This window comes from Suncus etruscus, chromosome 15, assembly GCF_024139225.1.
Source record: "Suncus etruscus isolate mSunEtr1 chromosome 15, mSunEtr1.pri.cur, whole genome shotgun sequence".
Classification (NCBI taxonomy): Eukaryota; Metazoa; Chordata; class Mammalia; order Eulipotyphla; family Soricidae; genus Suncus; species Suncus etruscus.
In genome coordinates this window covers 56,440,378-56,463,732 of record NC_064862.1, presented here as the reverse complement: position 1 = coordinate 56,463,732, position 23,355 = coordinate 56,440,378, and the positions used below count along the sequence as shown (strand labels likewise).

The 23,355-nt window shown below is 45.8% G+C and overlaps 2 protein-coding genes across 5 annotated transcripts in view; both read right to left on the bottom strand.

Moving 5' to 3' along the window:
- VPS35L (VPS35 endosomal protein sorting factor like) overlaps positions 1 to 11,215 on the bottom strand; it is a 66,312-nt gene extending 55,097 nt beyond the window's left edge. The window contains exons 1-6 of one of the 2 annotated variants that reach the window (XM_049789098.1): positions 11,190 to 11,215; positions 6,031 to 6,130; positions 3,913 to 4,080; positions 3,013 to 3,135; positions 2,311 to 2,335; positions 463 to 539 (exon numbers count right to left, since the gene is read on the bottom strand). In XM_049789098.1, coding sequence (XP_049645055.1) covers positions 463 to 539; positions 2,311 to 2,335; positions 3,013 to 3,135; positions 3,913 to 4,080; positions 6,031 to 6,130; positions 11,190 to 11,206 — 510 coding nt within the window. In that variant the 5' untranslated portion in view covers positions 11,207 to 11,215. The remainder of the gene's footprint in view (positions 1 to 462; positions 540 to 2,310; positions 2,336 to 3,012; positions 3,136 to 3,912; positions 4,081 to 6,030; positions 6,131 to 11,189) is intronic. The other variant, XM_049789097.1, reaches the window with a different exon arrangement.
- A 4,437-nt stretch (positions 11,216 to 15,652) lies between these two features.
- The window catches only part of CCP110 (centriolar coiled-coil protein 110), a 37,646-nt gene continuing 29,943 nt past the window's right edge, over positions 15,653 to 23,355 (bottom strand). For 2 of the 3 annotated variants that reach the window (XM_049789091.1, XM_049789093.1), the window contains 3 exons: positions 21,854 to 21,913; positions 21,294 to 21,367; positions 15,653 to 16,877 (listed from right to left, as the gene is read on the bottom strand). In XM_049789091.1, the coding sequence (XP_049645048.1) occupies positions 16,825 to 16,877; positions 21,294 to 21,367; positions 21,854 to 21,913 (187 nt within the window). In that variant the 3' untranslated portion in view covers positions 15,653 to 16,824. The remainder of the gene's footprint in view (positions 16,878 to 21,293; positions 21,368 to 21,853; positions 21,914 to 23,355) is intronic. The other variant, XM_049789092.1, reaches the window with a different exon arrangement.

The window sequence follows — 23,355 nt, the reverse complement described above, 5'->3', positions numbered from 1 at the left end:
AACAAAAGTCGCCTCACTCAATCAAACAGTGGGGCCAACCATGGGCCAGGCTGGTATAGCAAATGTTCAAGATGTAAAGGCAAGCCACAGAGCCCAAAAAAGCATATCTTTCTGCAGCTTTGTGGGTATTTAAGGGAAGCAAGAGAGAGCAACACAAATACAGACAGAGGAAGAGGAAGGAAACAGGCTATGAAGACACCATTGAAACTTAGGAATCTGAGGGACCCACTGCAAGAATGTCTCCTGCTGTCATTCTGAAAGGGGAGGAAGGGAGGAAGATAAGGGAAATAGTGAGAGAGCGCCACCATTTAGAGTTCAGATACTGAAAGGCATGCTGGTCTGCAAGAAAATCACTGTCAAAGAAACAGGAAGTCTAGAGCGGGAAAACTACCAGCTCAGCTCAGGGAAGGGGAGACGGAGCCAGCTCGAGGTCAGGGGTCGGGAGTTGGGGTCAGGGCTCACCTCCTCGAAGTCATCCAGCTCCTCCAGCCTGTTCCGGACCTTCTCAGACATGGCGGATGTGGCTGTGCCAGCTCGGCCTATGCAGAAGGGGATCATCATGGCTCATGGGTCTCCCAATTCCACAAAAAGTCACCTTCTCTTTTAGGTTTGGGGGCCACACCCAGCCACACTCAGGGCTTACTCCTGGCTCTGCACTCAGGGAGAACTCTTAGCAGTGCCCAGTGATCCTATGAAATGCCAGAGATTGAACCTGGGTCAGCCGCGTGCCAAGGCAAGTGTGTGTATGTGCGTGCGTGTGCTTGTGTGTGTGTGTTAAGAAAGGGACATTCAGAGGCAAAACCAAAAGCCTGTAACTAAACTCTAACAGTGACTTGACAGTTGGGTGCAAGTAACTTGGCATTTACCTTGCACACAGCTGACCCGGGACAGACTTCTGGCATCCTATATGGTCCTCGAGCCTGCCAGGAGCAATTTCTGAGCACAGAGCCAGGAGTAACCCCTGAGCATTACTGGGTGTGGCCCAAAAACCAATCAATTAGTAAATAAACTACTTTAAAAAGGAGCTGGAGAGATAACACAGCGGTAGGGTGTCTGCCTTGCAAGCAGCCAACCTAGGACCAACATGTGGTCCCTTGTGCCTGCCAGGAGCAATTTCTGAGCAGAGAGCCAGAAGTAACCCCTGGGCACCATCGGGTGTGGCCCAAAAATCCCCCCCCCCAAAAAAAAAAGGTTATTGGAGTCAGAGAGATAGTACAGCGTTAAGACATTTGCTTTGCATGTGGCTGACCCAGGACTGATGGTGTTTCGATTCCTGGCATCCCATGTGGTCCCCCTGAGCCTGCCAGGAGCAATTTCTGAGTGCAGAGCCAAGAGTGACTCCTCCCAGAGTGTCACCAGGTGTGACCCAAAAACAAGAAATAAAATTACAGGTTATTATTTTCATATTTCACAGCAAAGTAATTTTTTTTTTGGTTTTTGGGCCACACCCTGTGATATTCAGGGATTACTCCTGGCTATGCGCTCAGAAATCACTCCTGGCTTGGGGAACCATATAGGATGCCAGGGATCAAACTGAGGTTCATCCTGGGTCAGCTGTGTGCAGGACAAATGCCCTGCCACTGCAATATTGCTCTGGCCCCCATGTAACTTTTTAAAAAAATATTATCTCAGTAAGAGTGAGAATACAGTAGAGAGGGCATTTGCCTTGCATGTGGTCGAACCCCAGCATCCCATATGGTTCTTTGAACATCACTAGAAATGACCCCTGAATGTAGAGCCAGGACTAACCCCTGAGAACTGCCAGGTGTGACTCAAAAACAAAACAAAACAGAACAAAACAAAAAAAAGAAGAAATCATCTATGTATTAGGAAAGAGGGGGCACATCCATTAATGCTCCGGAACTACTCTCAGCTCTGTGCTCAGAAGTGAGCCCTGGCACGGCTCAAAGAACAATATGCTGTATCAGAAATCAAACTGGGGTTGGATAAACCCAAGACCAGTAAGTGCCTTGCACCCTGTACCCCAGTACCAGCTCCCATCACTTCTGTACTCTGAGTCTCCTATGTCTATCTGTGATCTCAGAAACCACAGCTTCAGCTGAACTAAGTAAGTGTCAGGACTGGGTACCTCAAGCTATTTTCCCCTCTACAAAAATCTATTAAAGAATGAATTCCAGGGCCGGAGAGATTGCATAGAGGTAAGGTGTTTGCCTTGCATGCAGAAGGATGGTGATTCGAATCCTGGCATCCCATATGATCCCCCGAGCCTTGAGCGCTGCCGGGTGTGACCCAAAAAACAAGAAAAAAAAATAAAAAACACCTAAGCAGCAAAACAACAACAAAACTTACCTTTTTCTGATCCCATAAACAGATTCTGCAGAGATGGGAGGGGAAAAAAAAGTTAGTTGAACCCCTGAGCACTGCCAGGTTTGACCCAAAAACCAAAAAAAAAAAAAAAAAAAAGTTAGTTGAGAAAACTTTTTATTGACTCACTGTATGTCAAGCACTTTTTTCTTTAAGTTTTTTTTTTCTAATGCTTTGGGAAAAAATTGGATTCTTTAACCAGAGGGGAAAAACCTAACATCATTTCTCCTATGTGAAAAAGCACTTAGCTGTTACTAAAACTCCATGAATAAATGTCTAGCCCTGGAGAGAAACCAAAGTCTGGCTTTGAGGGGCCTCATGGCAAGGGGGGGGGGGGGGAAGAGTTCAGAGGCAAGAGCCCTCCTCACCTCAAGGCAGACTCCCTGGATCCAGGAACACCTACTCTGACTCCTTCTCTCAAGTACACCTTACACGTGTGGTATAGATATATATCACAGAGGTGTATGTATGTGTGGTGCCAGAGACCACAAGTGCATGGCCTGTGCTTTACCATGAAGACCAGCAGTACGATTTGAAGACGATTTTGGAGACACCCTTGCAATTCTGCTCAACCCCTGCAGAGCCCATTGATGAGAGTTATAGCACTTGAGATGAGAGGAGCAGAAAGGGAAGGAAGTGGAAGTGGCCATGGAGGGGCCTCCAAGAGTTAGAGCAGGTGGCACTCACAATCGATAGCTTCTCAGTGGTGGTGTAGCGGGCTAGGATCTCCCCGCGCTTGTTGGCCCAAGGCTCAAAGTCAGAGCCCAGGACGACGCCATCATCTCTGTCCCGCTTCTTTCTGGAGCTATCCTAAGGAAAGGCAGGACTTTTAGCAGTAACGTCACTGTCCTCTTTCAAGGTCAGAGGGGGCCAGCCTGGGGACCATGATTGAAAGGACTGCACTGGGGTAGTGAATCTTCCTTCTCACCCTCACATCCCAGGGAAGGGCCCGTTGTGTATTAGCAGCTGAGTTAATTAATGTTACTATAGAAATCAAACACAACATAATATATGTGTACATTTGGAGCCAGGCAATAGAGGACAGCAAGGAAGGCCTGACATGCACCTGGCCTGGATTCAATCCTCAACATCTCATAGGGTACTCTAAGCACCACTAGGAGTGATTCCTGAGTGCAGAGCCAGGAGTCAGGCCTGAGCACCATCAGGTGTGACTCAAACCACCCCCCAAAAGTTGCATTTTGGGGGCCAGAGTGATAGTACTGTAGGGAGAATGCTTTCTTTGCATGTGGTCAACCTGGGTTTAATTTCTGGCATCCCATATGGTTTCCCAAGCACAGCCAGGAGTGAATCCTGAGAAAAGCCAGGAGTAACCCCTGAGCATTGCCAGGTATGGCCAAAATCAAACCCAAAACAAACAAAAAAATACCACAATTCTCTCAAAAAGTTGGTACCTCCTACCAGAAGTGTCCTCTATATCCAGGCTTCTGCATCACTGGGAACTGCTGTCACCAGCAGATGTCAAAGAGCCACACAGGCAACTCCAGAGTCAACCAAAGGGAAATCAGTGACCCTCCTCCAGAGTCCCCCACACCTGCACCCTCACCTCCACCCATTTGGGGCACTCACTGTACTGCTGGCTGTGGCCATGGGGTCCGCTGTGGCGGCAAACATGGAGAGCGGGTCAGTCCCATCCAGGACGCTGCTCAGCGGGTCCACCACGGAGCTAGAGGACGAGGAGGAGGTAGAGGAGGTGCTTCCTTTCCGGCTCACCTTCCTGGCTTTGGACTCGGTCAGCTGTGGAGAAGTGACGTAGGGCAGGGCAATGTGCCCTAAGGCCTGCAGGGGCCTTTCCCAGGATAACACAGACCTGCTTCCCTCTGGGGCAGGGACCCTAGACATTGCCTGAGTGAGAGATGGGGGGGGGGGGTTGGGGTTCTGCTCTCAGTGCTACTCCCCAACACATTGACAGGAAGGACTGGATATGAGCCCTGCTCTGGCAGCCCAGGCACTACTTCCCCTATTGTCAGTATCTGCAGGCCCCAAAGGTCAAAAACTGCAAGGGAGGAACTGGCAGAAGGCCAGAGAGTGCCCAAAGGCTGGGCACAGGCCTGGTCCCATCTCTGAAATGGTGGGGCCACCTGAGCACCATTAGATGGTGTCTAAGGCCCCAGCACCAACAGGGAGGCCCAGGTTTAAAATTTACGAAGAAAAGGAGGAAGGAAGAAGGTCAATGTTTTGTTTTGTTTGGGGGCCATATTCAGCAGTGCTCAGGGTTGACTTCTTCCTCTGCACTCAAGAGTCACTCCTGGGAGTTGATTCTCAGGGATCACTCCTGACGATGCTTGGGAAATCATATGGGATGCTGGGATTGAACCCAAGTTGATCCCAGGAGCCACCTCACCCCACAACAGGAGCGGAGAGATAGCACAGTAGATAGGGCACTTACTTTGTTTGCATGCTCCCAACACAGGTTAGAACCCTGGCAACACATAGAGTCCCCCTGAGCCATATGTGATTTTGAGTGCAGAGCCAGGAGTAACCCAAGTGCCGCTGGGTGTGACCCCCTCAAGAAATTAAAATATATTTTAAGGGAAGGCCTTTTCTTTTTAACTCCTTGGCATCTGTCTGCCAACCACTGAAGAAAGGGTCTTCTGCTGCTCGCTCCTAAGACTGCTAACCCCAAAGGCCATCTTTTCACTATTTTCTTTATCTTGGCCAGTGGAGAGTGAGGATATTTGGGGTCACTTCTGGTAGCTCAGGGGCTACTCCCAGCTCTGTGTTCAAAGTCACACCCAGTGCTCAATTTGGGCTCAGCTGTGAGCAAGGCAGGGGCGTCAGCCAGAATATTTGGTTTTTGGGCTACATCTGGTGATGCTCAGGGGTTACTCCTGGCTACATGCTCAGAAATGGCTCCTGGCTTGAGGTACCATATGGGATGCCGGGGGATCAAACCGAGGTCTGTCCTACGCTAGCACATGCAAGGCAGACAGACGCCTTTCCACTTGTGCCACCGCTCCGAACCCAGTTTTTCTTTTTGTTTTCTTCTCTTCTCTCTTTCCCTCTCCTTCTCTCCCTCTCCCCACCTCCTCTTTCTCCTGTTTTCTGTTTTTTAGGTTGGAGAAGAAGGTCCTGGCCTTACTATTGTTCAGCCTGGTTCCATCCCTCAAGCATAACCAGTAGTCACACCTGATCAGGATGTCAGAAAGAGCTCCCAGGCATCACCAGGTGAGGTCCCAAACCCAAGAAAGTCTGAAATACAGAAAATAAACTCCCACCGACCAAAATGATAATACAGTGGTGGGGGACATTTACGTTGTTTGCTGTCAACCCAGGTTCTATCTCCGGGATCTCATATGGTCCCATGAGCACAGCCAGGAGTAATTCCTGAGCAGAGTCAGGAATAAGCCCTGAGCACTGCCGGAATGGGGCCCAACCCTCCGAAAAAAGAAAATCTCCCAAAGAGATCTAGATGCTAGTCAAGAAAGCACCTGTGCTGGTGGGTACTAGGGAGACAGTCTCATTAGCTTAAACTCAGAACCACATGAACCTCAAACACCAAACTGGGGGTAGCCCCACCCCTAGCACCACTGTCACCTTCCCAAATGTCCAAGAATGCAAAAAGATACATTTTTCTCAAACTTCTCATTCAGGAATGAAGGTACCCCAGACCTCACTGAATTGAGAAACCGAGGTAGAGTGAGGAAACTGGGGAACAAACAGCAGGAGAGTCATGGTAAAGCTTACAGTGATGGGCTTCAAGGGGTGATAGTCGCCAAATTCCAGCGACACTGCCTCCAGCCGGCAGGATGCAAACTCAGCCTTGTAATTCCTGTTCCTGGAACACCTAAGAAAGGGCAGGACCCAATACAGTGAGCCAGTGGAGCAAGGGGCGCCCCAAACCTCCTGACCATACTGAAGCTGGGAGGGATTCTGGAGCAGAAGTAGCTGTCACTGAGAACAACCAGAGATGTTGGCATCGCTCTGGCACCGAGTTACCATAACAAAATACAGTGTTCACTTTCCAAATGTCTGTGGGTGAAGTCAAAATGCATCTCAAAATGAGTACTAAAACTCCCTTTAATACACTACTAGCCAAGTCTTAGCTTATATTATAAAGAGAAGGGGGTGCGTGGGAGAGAGCTTAAGGAACTGGACAAGGTTTTGAATAGTTTATGAACATAGCTTTAGTACACCTGAGACCCAGGCCCGATGCCCTCACTGTCCCCTCCAGTACCAATCCAGCAGTGATTCTTTTTTTTTTTTTTTTTTGGTTTTTGGGTCACACCCGGCAGTGCTCAAGGGTTACTCCTTGCTCTACGCCGAGAAATTGCTTCTGGCAGGCTCAGGGGACCATATGGGATGCCGGGATTCGAACCACTGACCTTCTGCATGAGAGGTAAACACCTTACCTCCATGCTATATCTCCGACCCCCCAGCAGTGATTCTTGAGCACTACTGGGTAAGTCCCAACTCCCCCAGAGCCATAAAAAAGTACTTCAAAAATAAAATACACAGGGGGCTGGAGAGATAGCACACCGATAGGGCATTTGCCTTGCATGCTGCCAAGCCAGGGTGAACCCAGGTTCGATCCCCACAATCCAATATGGTCCCCTGAGCCTGCCAGGGGTGAATCCTGAGCACAGAGCCAAGAGTAAACTCTGAGAGCTGTCAGGTGTGACCCAACCCTCCCCTCCCCCCCAAAAAAAAAAGAAATGAATGGAGCCTTCATGATCAACAAAAGGCATAAAATTCAATGATGGGGTCGGAGTGATAGTATAGCTGATAGGGTGCTTGACTTATCTACAGTTGACCCAGGTTCAACCCCTAACATCACATATGGTCCCTGAGCCCACTAAAAGTGATCCCTAAGCACAGAGTCAGGAGTCAGCCCTGAACTCTGCTGGCTGTGACTCTCAAAACAAAACAAAAACTCAATGACATCATTCCTCCTTTCAGAGCATTCTTTTTATTTTTTTTTGGGGGGGGAGGGACACACTCCAAATAACTTTCCAGGCAGTTCAATCCCCAGCACCAAATATGGTCTCCAGATTATTACCAAAAAGATTCCTGAACAGAGCCAGAAGTAAGACCTGAATGTACTTACTGAGTGTGGCCCAAATAACAGAAACTTGAAAAGCAATTATCTTTTCTTTTTAAAGGACCAACATTTGAAATGATTTAAGTTCAAAATAAATAAAAGTATCAGCCCCCCCCCCAAGTGTTAGGGCAAAAAATAAATTACTGCTTCTGGGGTCTTAGTACACAGCTCGGGAACATATGTGAAGACCTGGATTCAATCTTCTCTTATTCTCTGCACTGGGGAAAAAATAATAAGGCTCAAAAGATGGTGCAAAGGAATATAGACCACGAATGCATGCTCCAACTCTCGGTTTTAGTCCACAATGACCCTGAACAGGACAGGATCACTGGGTGTGCCCCCCACCCAAAAATCTGGGGGGAAAAAAAGGAAATTTTGGGTCTGAAAATTCAGTGGGTTAGAGCACATTCTTTGCAGGCAGGAACACGGATTCAATACCTCAACACTGCCAGATGAGAGTAGCCCCTGAGTACTGATGTGGCCCAGAATGAAAGAGAAGATGAAAAACGAGAAACATTCACCCTCCTGGAAATTTCCTTCCACTTCCAGTCTCTCCCAGCTGGGGGAGGTGGTGAAGTTTTCCCTAGCTTAGTTCTATGCCATAATATGAGAAATAATATGAGCCGACAGCGACATCTAGTGGATACTTCACCTAAAGTCCTTTTCCTTTCTGCTAACGAAGGACAGAGTTCCAGGAAAATCCTCCCCCTGCCTCGAACCTCTTAGCTGCCCCTAAACAGGCAACATGTCCTATCCACTCAGACTAACTGCTGCTCGCCCTGTCCCCAACTGTCACCCACAGGCAGTGTGCCCCCAGATCATTGGGTCTCCCAATGTAAGCACCCCGATTGGTGGGCTTACACATGTCATTAAGCTGATATGGGAAATAGCTAGAGTCACACATATCAGCTACTTCAAATTCTTGAGGATCTTTGCAAAATGACCAGAGCAGCCCCATAAATAGCTGACAATGCTGCCAAATATTCCGATTCTAGAGTTATTTTTGTTTGGGGGGTTTATTTGGATTGGGGATATGCTGCAATTGGGGCTTACTCGTGGCTGTGCTCAGGGAAATCATATGGGATGCCAAGGATCAAATCCAGTCAGCGACAGGCAGGGCAAGCTCCTTGCCTGCTGTATTATCTTTTCAGCTCTTAAAGTGAAGTGTGTGTGTTTTTGTTTTGTTCTAGGACCACACCAGATAGTGCTCAGAAAACACTCCTGGCAGGCTCAGGGGAAGCCATGGATGCCGGGGGTTGAACCCAGTTTGACCACTTGCAAGTTAAATGCCCTACCCATTGTGCTATCAATCCAGCCCAAGTGTAGTGGGTTTTTTTGGGGGGAGTCACACCCAGCAGCGCTCAGGGGTTACTCCTGGCTCTACACTCGGAAATCACTCCTGCGAGGCTCGAGGGACCATATGGGATGCCAGGATTTGAACCACCACCCTTCTGCATGGAAGGCAAACACCCAACCTCCATACTCTCTCTCTGGCCCCCCAAAGTGTAGTGTTTTTAATTACTACAGTCACCACCAGACTGAACAGGATGTGTTACACTGAGTCAACACATAGCAGACAGCTACAGTATAGGACAACCATTATAACACAGAGGGGTTGAGCAAGATCTGTACCCCAAAATCTCAGTCCAGGTGTCAGACTGGAGATCCAGTGGCATGAATTAAGCTCATAGGCTCAGGCCTCAGCATTTCTTTTGGGCTCATTAAATCAAGTTTTATCTCTTTGCCAGCATTTCTGCATCTGAAAAATGAAGTTGATGTTGACCCATCCCTGAGCATTAAATGAGATGCTGTCCAGTGCATTCTCAGCTCTAGTTCTGGTACTGCTCAAAGAGTTGCTAGATGTGTCCAATTTTGTAAGATTTCTCTGGGGTGGGTCTTCTCAGTTTCCTGCACCGAACAGTACCTAGTATGTTCTATGTCAGCAGAAGTGGATAAAGATGGTTTCCACTCAGTCCCTTTCACGTAAAGAATTAACAAGACTAATGGGAAAACGAAGATGAATAGAAATCTAGTGCAGAGTCCAGGAAATAACCTGGGACTAAATCTACATTTTTTTTTTGGTTGTTGGGCCACACCCGGTGGTGCTCAGGGGTGACTCCTGGCTGTCTGCTCAGAAATAGCTCCTGGCAGGCACGGGGGACCATATGGGACACCGGGATTCGAACCAACCACCTTTGGTCCTGGATTGGCTGCTTGCAAGGCAAACGCCGCTGTGCTATCTCTCCGGGCCCTAAATCTACATTCTTAAAAAAAAAAAATGGTGGGACCGGAGAGATACCATGGAGATAAGGCGTTTGCCTTTCATGCAGAAGGTCATTGGTTCAAATCCCAGCATCCCATATGGTTCCCTGAGCCTGCCAGGAGCAATTTCTGAGTGTGGAGCCAGGTGTAACCCGAGTGCTGCTGGGTGTGATCCCCCCCAAATGGTGTATGCTGGCAATGTAAAAACATGAAAGGCAAAAAAGAAACAGGAGGCAGAAATTGGTACCTTCCTGAATTTTCTGATTACAGCATTTCAAATGCTAAAAATCTGTCATATTACTGATGTACACTTTAAAAGGTGCTTTGTATGACCAAGTTCAAGAAAACTGGGGGCCATGGCAAAAGAAATACAGCATGCAGGACACTTGCCTTGCACGCAGTTGAACAGAATTGGATCCCTACTACCCCATATGGTTCTCTGAGCATCACCAGGTGTGCCTCATGCCCCCCCCCAAAAAAAAACAGAAGAAAAAAATAAAAGAAAAAGAAAGAAAACTGACTAAACCATCCAGTCCTGATTTGGTGTCCCAAGGCTCAGAAGATGATTCATCTATCAATCAGGCACAGAACAGGCACGACAAAGAGCTATTTATGAAGCATCAAACCGGAAGACTGTGCCCAATCACTTCCAAGCTGTGTGCCTGCCTCATTTGCTCAATCGATGTAAACCCTTCAATATCACTTAAAAAGGTCAAAAAAATACCTCCCTTTCCAGGATGCTCACATACCCCTAAACCAGTGCTTCTCAATTATTTTCTGTCATGCCCGCGGAGGAATAAGAAAACATTTTCGCGCCCCCCCCCGCGCGATTGTAAATAGTATCTTTATTAAAATAAAACTTTAACCCGCAAAACAAAAATATATAAAATAATTTGAGCTGATTTTTTTAATCAGAGGTAATGTCTGGATTAATGGCTACAATGAGCACGTTTTGCAATGCATAGCTTTTCGAAGCGGGGTTGGAAGCAGGACACAGCAACTTTCAGCTCCAGAGACTACAGAGACATAAACACGGGGCTTAGCTTGTTATGACAGTGTTTGCCGAGGTCAAACGCGCCCCACTATTTGAGAAGCACTGCCCTAAACAGTCCCACTGTTACTCAATGCGCTCCCTAGTGGAGGCTCTCTGTCCTGTGTGTGTCTCAAGCGAATGGTTGCTCTGGCCCCCCTCTTTGCGTGTCTGCACGATACAGGAGGATGTCAGCTCTAGGCGAGGGGTATGACTGCGGGCTGAGCATGCCGCTGACCGCGTCCATGTGCACCTCTCCAAGCAAAGAGCTGCTCAAGAAACTGCTCATTCTCCCGAGATCGGGCCTATACCACTGGGGTAGAGGCCGGGGCTGTTTTCAATGGTCTGGGGGTGGCCACGAGGGTGAGACACCGCAGGGTGCACCCGAGATGGCAATGCCCGCTTTCTCACGCGCTCATGCTCCCCCTGAGACATACACACGCAGAGGAATCGAGACCCTCAGACAAACAGGGGCGGCCCCTCTCCAAAACCCACCCGCCACTTCTTCCTTACCAGGGGAACGCAGCCATCTTGCCAGTCACATGACCACGCCGAAGCCACGCCCCTTTTGCATCCGGCGGGACCGGACATCCCGCCTAAAATTTTAATTTGGCCGCCACTTGCCCCGCCTCCTTATGGCCGCCATGTTTGTGAAGGGCAGAGGCCCTCTTGAGAAGCCCATATGAAGCACCTTGACCGCCATGATTGTAAAGGGCAGACCCTGCAGCGTCCTGGGTCGTCTGCCGGCCCGGCTGCTGGGCTCTGTTGTTGCTCCTCTTGAACTTGGACTTGGTCTGGACTTAGCGGAGCCAAGAGGCGAAGGGAGGCAGAGATTGAGGACTCAGGTTCTACGCGAGGACGGTTAGAGAACTAATTTGCAGTTTAGCTTGGCTGGACCACGCCCTCGTTTGCTCCACTGCATGGTGGAAATGAAGCGCTGGGGTTCTGGCCCCTTCCTTTCCCTTAGCTTGTTAAGACGTGGGGTCTGGGGTCGAAGCTCTTTTGTTCCGAGGAGGACACTTTTAAGTAGAAACCAAATGGGAAAACTGAGGCTCTCACTTAACACCATTTAGCAAGAATCCATGTTTCTCTATGTGTGACTCCAGAGTTTTCTCTGATTAACACAAATCATTATTATCAGGCTGGAGCAAGAGAGGTATCAACTGGGGTTAAGGCGCTTGCTTACCTTGCTCGCCTCCCACCTCCCACTTGGTTCTTGGCACCACTTCAGGAGTGATCCCTGAGCACAAAGCCAGGAGTAGCAAGCCTTAATTAAGCATGGTGGCTGTGCCCTCCAAAACAAAAAACAAAACAGCCTATTTTCTTATATGGTACCAATGCCAGGCATTACTTTAGATGTGAGACAATGTACTGTGCTCTTTGGACTAATACTGGGGACTGATTGAAAACGGAATGAAGATGATCACCTATAATGAAGAACTAATGGTGAATTGTCCAAGGCTGGTAAGTGCCCCAATCAAGGACACCCCAGCTGAGTGATTACTAGCAATGGACTTAAAGGGGAGACTGGTAGTCATATCCTTTTCCTTTTCTGTTTTTATTGTTTGTTTTTCTGGCTGAAAGGGCCGAGAAACCACCTTCTCCAAAGAGCTTCTCTTGGAAAAGAGCATTGGTATATATACACTCCCCACTCATTGACAGGTAGAAAGAGTTTTACAGAGTCCCACTTTCTTCCTGTGACAATTCTGACTTCCAACAGAAAGAACAAAATGCCATCTGAACTCAACAGAAGCAGCCTATCTTTCCTCCCACAACCTGAAGAATCAGTGAATATTCTGTGATGTTTGCAGAGCTCTTGCCAACAGGTTATGCAATGGATTACGAAGCAGTGCTCCCCACACGATTGTGCTCTTCTGGAGATCTCATTCAAAGGCAGCATATAGGCCTGGGAGGTAGTTCTGTGTGGCTGGAGTGCATGCAATCTCTAGGAGCTCTGGGTTCCAGGGCACTGTGGTGTCCTTTAAGCAACTGGGGGAGCAAACACCCCTGCCCCTCTTGTGTGGACCGTAATTTAAAAAAGGCACAGTGAACTGGAGCTAGAGTATAGTGGGTAGGGTGCTTGCTTTGCACACTGCTAACTTGGGTTCAGTCCCTGGCATCCCATAATCCCTGAGCATTATTAGGAGTGATTTCTGAATGCAGAGCCTGATATGGTCCAAAAATGAAAAACAAACAGAAAATCCCCGATTCTGATTTATGTCTAAACCTGGGCCACTGGCTTGTGCATACTTAGTATATTCCCAGGCAGCACTGCTGCTGCTGTTCTTTTTCTTGCTGCTGAGGGAGTGGATAGTGGATGGTGGCACAGAACTCAGGAGGTACAGGTGCACCAAACCAGCTCCGACTGGATGATGCACATTAAACAAATATGGGAATTATCCAAAAAGATTGTTAGAACACAGAAACTATACAGCAAGTTCCTTACCTAAGGCTCAGAGCCAACTATCACCTTAAGAAATTTCTGGAGGGGGTGGAGAGATGGAGTGCTTGCCTTGCACGCAGACCATTTATGATGGACAGTGGTTCAAATCCAAGCATCCCATATGGTTCCCTGTACCTGCCAGGAGCGATTTCTGAACGCAGACCCAGGAGTAACCCCTAAGCGTTCCCAGGTGTAACCCAAATCCCCCCCCCAAAGAAACTTCTGATGAAGGAACCAGAGAGATGACACTGGATAAGGCATGTGGTTTGCATGTAACCCAACAGTTTCATCGCCTGTGCACTTCAGGAGCAATCCCTGAGCCAGGAGTAAGCCTCAAACATACTGCCAGGAGTAAAACCCTCGAGCATCATCAGTAATAACACCAAGAAAATGGGAGAAATGAAAGCCACAGAGAAAATAACAAGGAGATGAGACAAGAAAGGCAGTATTTTATTACCTACTTCTTTTTTTTTAATTGGTTAAACAATTTTTCTCCCTTGGGCTGCCAAGAGTTGTGGCCAGGGTTGTACTTTCTTTCACTCCATGTCCTCATTTAATTTGCTCCATTCAGGGACTATAAGCCTACTTTGTCTTCTTTTGCTTTTTCTTTTGCCTTTTTTGGCAGGGAGACACAACCAATGATGCTCAGGGCTTACTCCTGGTTCTGCATAGGAATCACTTCTGCTGGGAGTCAGGAGACCATATGTGAAGTCAGGATTAAATCCAGGTCAGCTGCTTGCAAATCAAGTGCCCTTGCTCACTGTATTCTCTCTTCAAACCCTAAGTTTCCTTTGGGTGGAATTTTTTGGGGGGTTTTTTTTGGGGGGTTCACACCTGGCAGTGCTAAGGAAACTAACTATATGTGATGCCAAAAATCAAACATGGTTGGCCACATGCAAGTCAAGCATCCCAAGTAAAACCTTTTTTGTTTTTGGGAGCTGGAGAGATAGCATAGCAATAGGGCGTTTGCCTTGCACACAGCCAGCCGATCCAGGACCGACCATGGTTCAAATCCTGGCATCCCATATGGTCCCCCATGCCTGACAAGAGCGATTTCTGAGCAGAGAGCCAGGAGTATCCCGAGTGCCGCCAAATGTGATCAAAAAGCAAAAATAAAATTTGGGGGGGGGGTTGTTTCTTTGGTTTGGGGTCACACTCGGAGTTGCTGAGGGCTTACTGTACTCAGGAATTACTCCTAATGGACTCAGGGATGCTGGGGATCAAACCTGGGTCAGTTGTGTGCAAGGCAAGTGCCCTGACTGCTGTACTATGTTCCCAGGTCCCCCCTAGTGTTGTTTTTACCTGATACTTCTCAATCCTGTCCTTTGGCAACAATTCTTTGGCAAACAAAAGACTGAACTAGACCTCCTTTCAGAAGAAAAGTTTATTTTTCTTTTGTCTAGAAGCAAAAACTAGTGAAAATTAAAGTATAAAAATAAATACAATTTACATTAATACATTTTACTCAAAATAAAAGTAACAAAATGTTTATAAATAAAAATACATTAAAAGCACAAAACAATGGCACTTTTATGAGAAAAATCTGGGAACATTAAAAACATGTCAAATATGTAGACATTTATCTTTAAATTAAAAACACTCAAATTTCTGATCCTTAATCTAAAACTAGTTTCAACTTTTTTCAAAACATACTTTTTTTAAAAACGAATCTGCATTAACACACACAAGACCTTTAGATCTATCTAAATGAAAAGGCCCACCATGATAAAGAGAAAGCTTGTATCCTGAGTTTTCACATCAATAATGAACAATTTGCCATCTTCAGAAGATAATTTAATATGCTTTTCCTACAAATAAAAAACTGGTATCTCTGACATTTTTACTCTCTCCTCACTTTCTGTTCACTCAGTTGATAAATGATCCTTCTTAGTGAATTTAAAGCAAGTGTATGCCAAAGTTTATTTATTATTTTACATCTCCAGCTGAGTGTTGAAGTGAAATTTTTCGATTTTGGTGGCCACACCCAGCAATACTAGGGGTCACACCTGGCAGTACTCGGGACCATATGGGATGCCAGGGATTGAACTGAGGGTCAGCCATATTGTGCAAGGGAAGTGCCCTCCCTACTGTTTCATCACTTTGGCCCCTTAGAGCAAATATATAAAAGAAACAGAAAACTGGAGAAGACAGTGCTTCCACATTCTTTTTTTTTTTTTGGTTTTTGGGCCACACCTGGCGGTGCTCAGGGGTTACTCCTGGCTATCTGCTCAGAAATAGCTCCTGGCAGGCACGGGGGACCATATGGGACGCCTGAATTCGAACCAACCACCTTAGGTCCTGGGTCGGCTGCTTGCAAGGCAAACATCGTTGTGCTATCTCTCCGGCCCCAACGTTCTTAAGAGGATATTATGAACAAATAGGTATCAGAACTTTCAAAATACCAGTCACCTTTGAAAAATCCAAGTTAAAGTAAATGCAGAGTCCCAATTTCACATGTGAGTTACAAAGCCCTTTTTGGAAATGCCATGATAAAATAATAGTGACATTCTTTTCTTTCCTAAAACCAAGTCTCTTAACTTTTTTTTGGTTCTTGTTTTAAGTGAACAGGTTAGTGACAGGAATCCTCAGACATCAGTAATGCAGAATTTCCACTAAGTATTACTATCCCAAAGTGAAAAATCAGGAGTGCATTGTATCAGATAGCCCTTTAATCTTTCCTAATCATGCATGCTAGCAAAGGCCAACTATGATGCAAGAGACTACAGAGAACTACAGCAATGGAAGCTCTAAATGCATGCAGGAGGGTCCCCTTGATTTCTAGAAGTGGGTAGAATAAAGCCTTCGTAGGAGCTACTACATTCAATCAGGTTGTGCTGTCTTCCCAACTCTGTTACCCTTCACAGGAAAGACTACAGGTTAGTAGCAATAATTTCAAGTGCCCAGGGGGTGGGGATGGGTAGGTAACAACCTACCTATACAACAAACCTAACATTCTGTAAAGAGGCAAGTGTTGAGTGGAGTATGTGCTTGGAATCAGGAGACTCCCAGCCACTCTGGTAGTTGGATGTGGACCTGCAGGCGTCTCCTATGCAGCAACTCTACCAAGTCCAAGAAAACACAGACTGAGAGAACTGAAAGCTAGATTTGCAGGGCTGGAGGTAGAACCCAAGGCCTCATGCATAGAAGGCAAGTGCTTTGCTGATGAGCAAGTGAGAGGAAGCAGTTTGGAAAGGTCCAAATGCAAAAAGAAAGAAAAATCCTTCTGTCATAATCTCTCCCCTGCCCCCCTTGAATACAACAGTATCTGACTTATCAAATTCACCCTGTGCAGAAAATGAAGGACATTTCTATTCTGGAACTTATTGATCCTTCAACACAACCTTTTCAGTATTTCATAGAAATAAGCCCATATGTCCCTTAAAAATTTATAAAAAAAAAAAAAAAAAAAAAAAAAAAGCTTCCCTGCAAACAGCTGAGTAGACAGAACAAACTTATGTTCATCTAGATTAAGAGAGGGGAGTTGATTACCAAACATGAATATGTCTTAATCCAAGCCTATAATAGTTAGAAAAGGGGAGAGATGAGGTCAGAATCAGCCAGACTGACCCAATTATCCAGCCCTTTGACATGACATGACATAGAAACAGAGCCCAGGGTGAAGTCATTCTTAGGCAGGAGGGATATAACTGCTAACCCTCCCTATATATTTTTTTTTCCTTTTCTATCCCAGTGAATGCTGTCTTCTTAAATTGTCGCAACATTTGGCCGCTTTCTTTGGATTTTTCCTGCATATACTCCTAAAAAAACAGAGCAAAATTACTTTATTTCTCAATCTGAGTTTTTCTAAACAGTTGCAGATATAGCACTATTATTATAATAATAAAAAGAAACATAGGACAGGCAAGATGTCTAGAGGAAACAGCAAAAACTGAAGCTTCAATTCCACACTCTCCTTTATTTAACCACCCTCATTACTGCCTCTAGCTTTTTTGGCATCTTCTGAATTTTGCCATTAACTCTTTTTATTTATTTATTTATTTATTTATTTTATTGGTTTTGGGGTCATAACCAGCAGCGCTCAGGGGTTACTCCTGGCTCTGTGCTCAGAAATCGCCCCTGCCAGGCACAGGTGACCATATGGGATGCCGAGATTTGAATCACCGTCCTTCTGTATGAAAGGCAAACACCTTACCTTCATGCTATCTCTCCGGCCCCTGTCATTAACAAATCTTTTTTGTTTGTTTGTTTTGTTTTTTTGGGTCACACCCAGCGGTGCTCAGGGGTTACTCCTGGTTGTCTACTCAGAAATAGCTCCTGGCAGGCACAGGGGACCATGTGGGACACCGGGATTCGAACCAACCACCTTTGGTCCTGGATCGGCTGCTTGCAAGGCAAACACCGCTGTGCTATCTCTCCGGGCCCTGCCATTAACTCTTGACTCAAGGACAAAACATCAAATTATAAAATACATTTTTAGGGGCCAAAGAGATGGCATGGAGGTAGGGCATGTGCCTTGCATGCAGAAGGATGGTGGTTCGAATTCCGGCATCCCATATGGTCCCCAAGCCTGCCAGAAGCAATTTCTGAGCATAGAGCCAAGAGTAATCCCTGAGCACTGCTGGGTGTGACTCAAAACAAAACAAAAAAACAAAAACAAAACAAAAAAAAAAAAACATTTTTAGGGGTCTGAAGCAATAGCACAGCGGTAGGGCATTTGCCTTGCATGCAGCCAACCCAGGACTGACAGTGGTTCGAATCCCGGCATCCCATATGGTCCCCCGAGCCTGCCAGGAGCAATTTCTGAGCGCAGAGCCAGGAGTAACCCCTGAGGGACCCTGGATGTGACCCAAAAACCAAAAAAAAAAAAAAAAACACACCAAAAAACCAACTATAAACAACAGTAAGTACTTTTATTTATTTATTTATTTTGGTTTTTTTGGGGGGGCCACACCCGGCGGTGCTCAGGGGTTACTCCTGGCTGTCTGCTCAGAAATAGCTCCTGGCAGGCACGGGGGACCATATGGAACACCGGGATTCGAACCAACCACCTTTGGTCCTGGATCAGCTGCTTGCAAGGCAAACGCCGCTGTGCTATCACTCCGGGCCCTGTACTTTTATATTTTTAAGTGTACTTTTAAAATGTAGAAATCTATTCTGGTCTCAGAGTATATTATTCTATTATAATAAAGGTTAGTTCCCTATAAATTACTTAATAAAATATTTTCTTTCATAAATCAAATCAAGGCATAATTCAAATTTTTTTGTTTTGTTTTTGTTTTTTGGGCCACACCCGGCGGTGCTCAGGAGTTACTCCTGGCTGTGTGCTCAGAAATAGCTCCTGGCAGGCACGGGGGACCATATGGGACACCGGGATTCAAACCAACCACCTTTGGTCCTGGATCGGCTGTTTGCAAGGAAAAGGCCGCTGTGCTATCTCTCCGGGCCCGGCATAATTCAAATTGTGTGAAACAACTTAAGCAACTTTTTGTGTTTCTCTTTTGTTTTGGTGGACACACCCAGCAGCACTCAGGACTTATTCGTGACTCTGTACTCAGGGATCACTCCTGGCAGAGTTCAGGAGACCATATGAGATGCTGGGATTGAACCAGGACAGCTGTGTGCAAGCGCCTTACCAGCTGTGGCCCAAGAGCAATCATTATTATTATTATTATTATTATTATTATTATTATTATTATTATTATTTTGGTTATTTTTATTTGTATTTTGGGCAACACCTGGCAGTGCTCAGGGGTGACTTCTGGCTCCACACTCAGGAATCACTCCTGGTGGACTCAGGACCATATGGGATGCCTGGGATCAAACCCAGGTTGGCTGCATGCAAGGCAAGTGTCCAACTGCTATGCTATCTCTCTGGACCTAGAGCAATTTTTTTTTTTTTTTTGGTTTTTGGGCCACACCTGTTTGACGCTCAGGGGTTACTCCTGGCTATGCGCTCAGAAGTCGCTCCTGACTTGGGGGGACCATATGGGACGCCGGGGGATCGGACCGCGGTCCGTCCTACGCTAGCACTTGCAAGGCAGACACCTTACCTCTAGCACCACCTTCCCGGCCCCATAAGCAATTATTTTTAAGAGCAAGTAACAACCTCTGTCTTGAGAGTCATTGTTGGGAGTTTTAATGTTCTAATTTTTCATCCATGTAAGAGAATAAAATCCATTAGTCTTTCCAAATGACAAAATGTGACCTCATATATAAATTTTATGGAAAAAAAAAAACAGAAACAAACTTTTCTCTTCTGTAGATACATGCTATATACATTATTCCAAGGATTAAGTACACTTGAGTTTTAATTATGTTGCAAAGCAACTAAACCACAATAGTTCCCCATAAATAGTTCATGGTCATGAAATTCATTGTACATTACTAATACCAATATCCTATGCATTATCATACTGTTGAGTATTACTAAATAGAAAGAGCAGTTGCTATTTTGTTTGCAAGTTCACAATTGACAGTGGAGATGAAATGTATGAAAAAAGATGAAGAAATAATATTTGGCAAAACAGTACTAATTCTTCAGTGATCTGTCAGCTAACCTGTGTCAGAACACAAGATAGTTATGTTTTAAATTGATAGTGACAACCCTTTAAATAAGGAGGAGTTTCAGCAATATAATTAATTTCCTTTCAAAAGGCCCTGGTCTAACACAGTGCCTTCCAAAACCTGACCTTTCCTTTGTTTTTGTTTTAGTTTTGGGACATGCTTGGCTATGCTCAGGACTTACTCCTGGTCTGCACTCAGGAATCACTTCTGGCAGATTTGGAGGACCATTTGAGGTACTGGGTATCAAATTCAGGTTAAGTTCGAAAAGCAAGCATCTTATTCACTATACTCTATCTTCAGCTCCGAAAAATTACCTTTTAGAGTCACCTTAATATCTGTAAGAATTTTCTTCTCCACATACATTTCAAAGTTACGATTATTTTTTTTTGGGGGGGGGGGCCTCACCCGGCAGTGCTCAAGGGTTATTCCTGGCTGTCTGCTCAGAAATAGCTCCTGGCAGGCACGGGGGACCATATGGGACACCGGAATTCGAACCAACCACCTTTGGTTCTGGATCGGCTGCTTGCAAGGCAAACACCGCTGTGCTATCTCTCCGGGCCCCAAAGTTATGATTATTATCTTGTTCCTTCTTTCAATGAATATAACTAAATGGTAACAATATGACATTTCTTAGATTGCTTATCCCCTCCTAAATTGGGGGGAAATTAGTAGCAAAAACTAAGTGCTTATGAATGGGAAGATTAGAGTTTGGATTAGAGATTAAATCTTCAGCACCTGTTGATTGACAATTTAGACAGTTTAGAATGCAAGAGTTCAAGCAAAGCTTTTTGTTTGTTTATTTATTGGCCCAAACCCAGCAGCACTCAGACATTATTCCTGGCTCTTCACTCAAAAATCACTCCTGGCGGTGTTCAGGGGGCCATGAGTAGAATGCCAGGGATCAAACCTGGATAGGTCGCATGCAAGGCAAATGCTCTATCTGCTGTGCTATCACTTCATCCATTTTGAGAATTTTGAGCATATTTTTAATGGACCACATAAAATTTTTGGGGAATTTAGTCCCCAATATCTCTAAAAATGACCAAGAGTTAGCTTGAGAGTTTTGTGTGTGCTCAACACCCAATTTCTCTCCTTACCACCATAAAGAGAATTTAGAAGCCCAGTTTTTAGTTAACTCTTAAATCAAGCTCAAACAAATATAGAACACCAAGAATTAGTTAGCTTAAGTTGCTCATTGGGCCCAGAAATACAAGCTGTTTGCTGCCCCTCCTGGCATATTCACACATGATCAGGTGGTCAGAAGGCAATTTTTCCTTCTCTTTAGGGGCTGACACAAAAATTTCAGGCTTGTAGGGGAAATCTACTTCCCAAAGAAGATATGAGAGATATGCACGGACTTGTGCATTTGATCACTGATGCATTAAAAACAGGGTTTCCAAATCAAGTATGTCCAAGTTTACATTGTGCTCTCATTTTTTTTTAAATGTGTTCCCCCAAATTATTCCAACAATCAAGAATGTAATCAAAATCCTGAAACATGTAGCCAAACAATGACCGAGAGGCAGGAGTGTGAATATGCCCCTATGCAGTGGAGAGAAAAGACAGGCCAGGGCTAGTAGGGGCCAGGGCTTGGAGTGGTGCATGTCTCGAGGGAAAGGGGCTGCAGGGGCTGGTGGGGGAATACACACCTGGAACAGGTGCTCTGCTCTGTGAAGGCTTCTGTCTACTGTACACAACCCCCTTCACTGCTGCCTTAGGGGTTCTGATTGAATACAGAAAGGTTAATCAGCCTCTCTCATTCAAAGCCACAACGGTCAACATTCATGGGCAGGGGTACAAACCGCGGGGCATTATGGGGGGTGTCCAGAGAAGCCTGAGGACCAGGAAGTCTCAGGCACCCCCCCCCCCAAGACTCTGCTTCCGCAGGAGAGAGACTATCACCTCGGTGTCTACACTGTGGGCAGTCACTTGGGTGATGCTGAATTTTAATCTGTGGGCACTTAGTCTAGTTAATGAAGAAAATGGGATGAAATGAAAAGCAGACACATGCCAACGAAAGGTGAGAATTTACATGAAAAATACACAACAACACACCCAAGGCAGGTTATTATTATCGTTCAACTCAAAACCATCTAAGAGGATCTTCTTTCTCTCTAAAAGTATCATGAACTCAGTCATTCTTCCCTCTCAATGTGACTGTCACACCAGCAAGTTCTCAACACCAGCTAATGGTGTTAACAGCTCTTACCCTTGTCTACTAAGCAGCCTCTGAGCTTGTGCGTTCTGTCCTTGGTTTGGCTGAAGAACTCTGTTAACATAGTAAATAGAAAGTTAATTCAAAATTCTATCCACCCCAGCCATTTTCTGAAAGGTGATAACAGTATGCTTAAAGAAGTCTATTCAGTGACTTGTCCTATTAGCACAGAGAAAAATCGTTTTGTTTTGTTTTGTTTGGGGGCCACACCCAGTGAGGCTCAGGGGTTACTTCTGGCTATGTGCTCAGAAATCACTCCTGGCTTGGGGGACCATATGGAATCGAACTGGGGGATCAAGCTGGGGATCAAACGGGATCGAACCAAGGTCCATCCTGAATCAGCCACATGCAAGGCAAACGCCTTATTAAGAGCAAAGCATTTTGATAGAAAGCAACTGAACACAGTCCTTCCCTTCATTTTTCAAGTAGCCAAACTTTGGGGCTGGAGAAATAGCACAGTGGCAGGGCCCAGAGAAATAGTACAGCGGCGTTTGCCTTGCAAGCAGCCGATCCAGGACCAAAGGTGGTTGGTTCGAATCCCGGTGTCCCATATGGTCCCCCATGCCTGCCAGGAGCTATTTCTGAGCAGACAGCCAGGAGTAACCCCTGAGCACCACCGGGTGTGGCCCAAAACACACACACACAAAAGAAATAGCACAGTGGCAGGGTATTTGCCTTGCAGGTAGCAGACCCGGGATGGGCGCAGGTTAGATTCCTGGTATCCCATATGGTCCCCTGAGCCTACCACGGGCAATTTCTGAGTGCAGAGCTAGCACCACCAAGTGTATACCCCTCAAAAAAAAAAAGCCACACTTTCATATTTTAGCTCCAACCTAGCTTTAATCTTTATGCATATATATATGCATAAAGATATATATATAGATATATATATACCTATATATATATATCTATATATATATATCTATATATTTGGTTTTGGGCTAACCTGTGTTCAGGGTATCTGACTCTACTTATAAGTATTTGACTCTATACTTAGAAATCAATCCTGGAACACTCAGGGGATCCTTTGGTTTGCTGGGGATCAAACCAGGCTTGGCCGTGTGCAAGGCAAATGCCTTCCCCGCTGTACTATCACTCCAGGTCCCAGAAACTTTACCCTTCTTAAGTAGATGCGGGGTCCAGAATAGTAAGCTTCCTTTCTAAGTCTTTGAAGTATCAAAGACTCAGGGCCAGAGTAATAACACAGCGGTCGGGCATTTGCCTTGCACGAAGTTGACCCAGGACAGGCCTAGGTTTGATACCCGGCATCCCATATGATGTCCGAGCCTGCCAGGAGTGATATCTGAGCACAAAGTCAGGAATAATCCCTGAGAACTGCCAGGTGTGGCAAAAAAAAAAAAAAAAGAAAGAAAGAAAGATTAAAAAAAAAGAATCAAGGGCCGGAGAGATAGCATGGAGGTAAGGCATTTGCCTTTCATGCAGGAGGTCATTGGTTCGAATCCCGGCGCCCCATATGGTCCCTCGTGCCTGCCAGG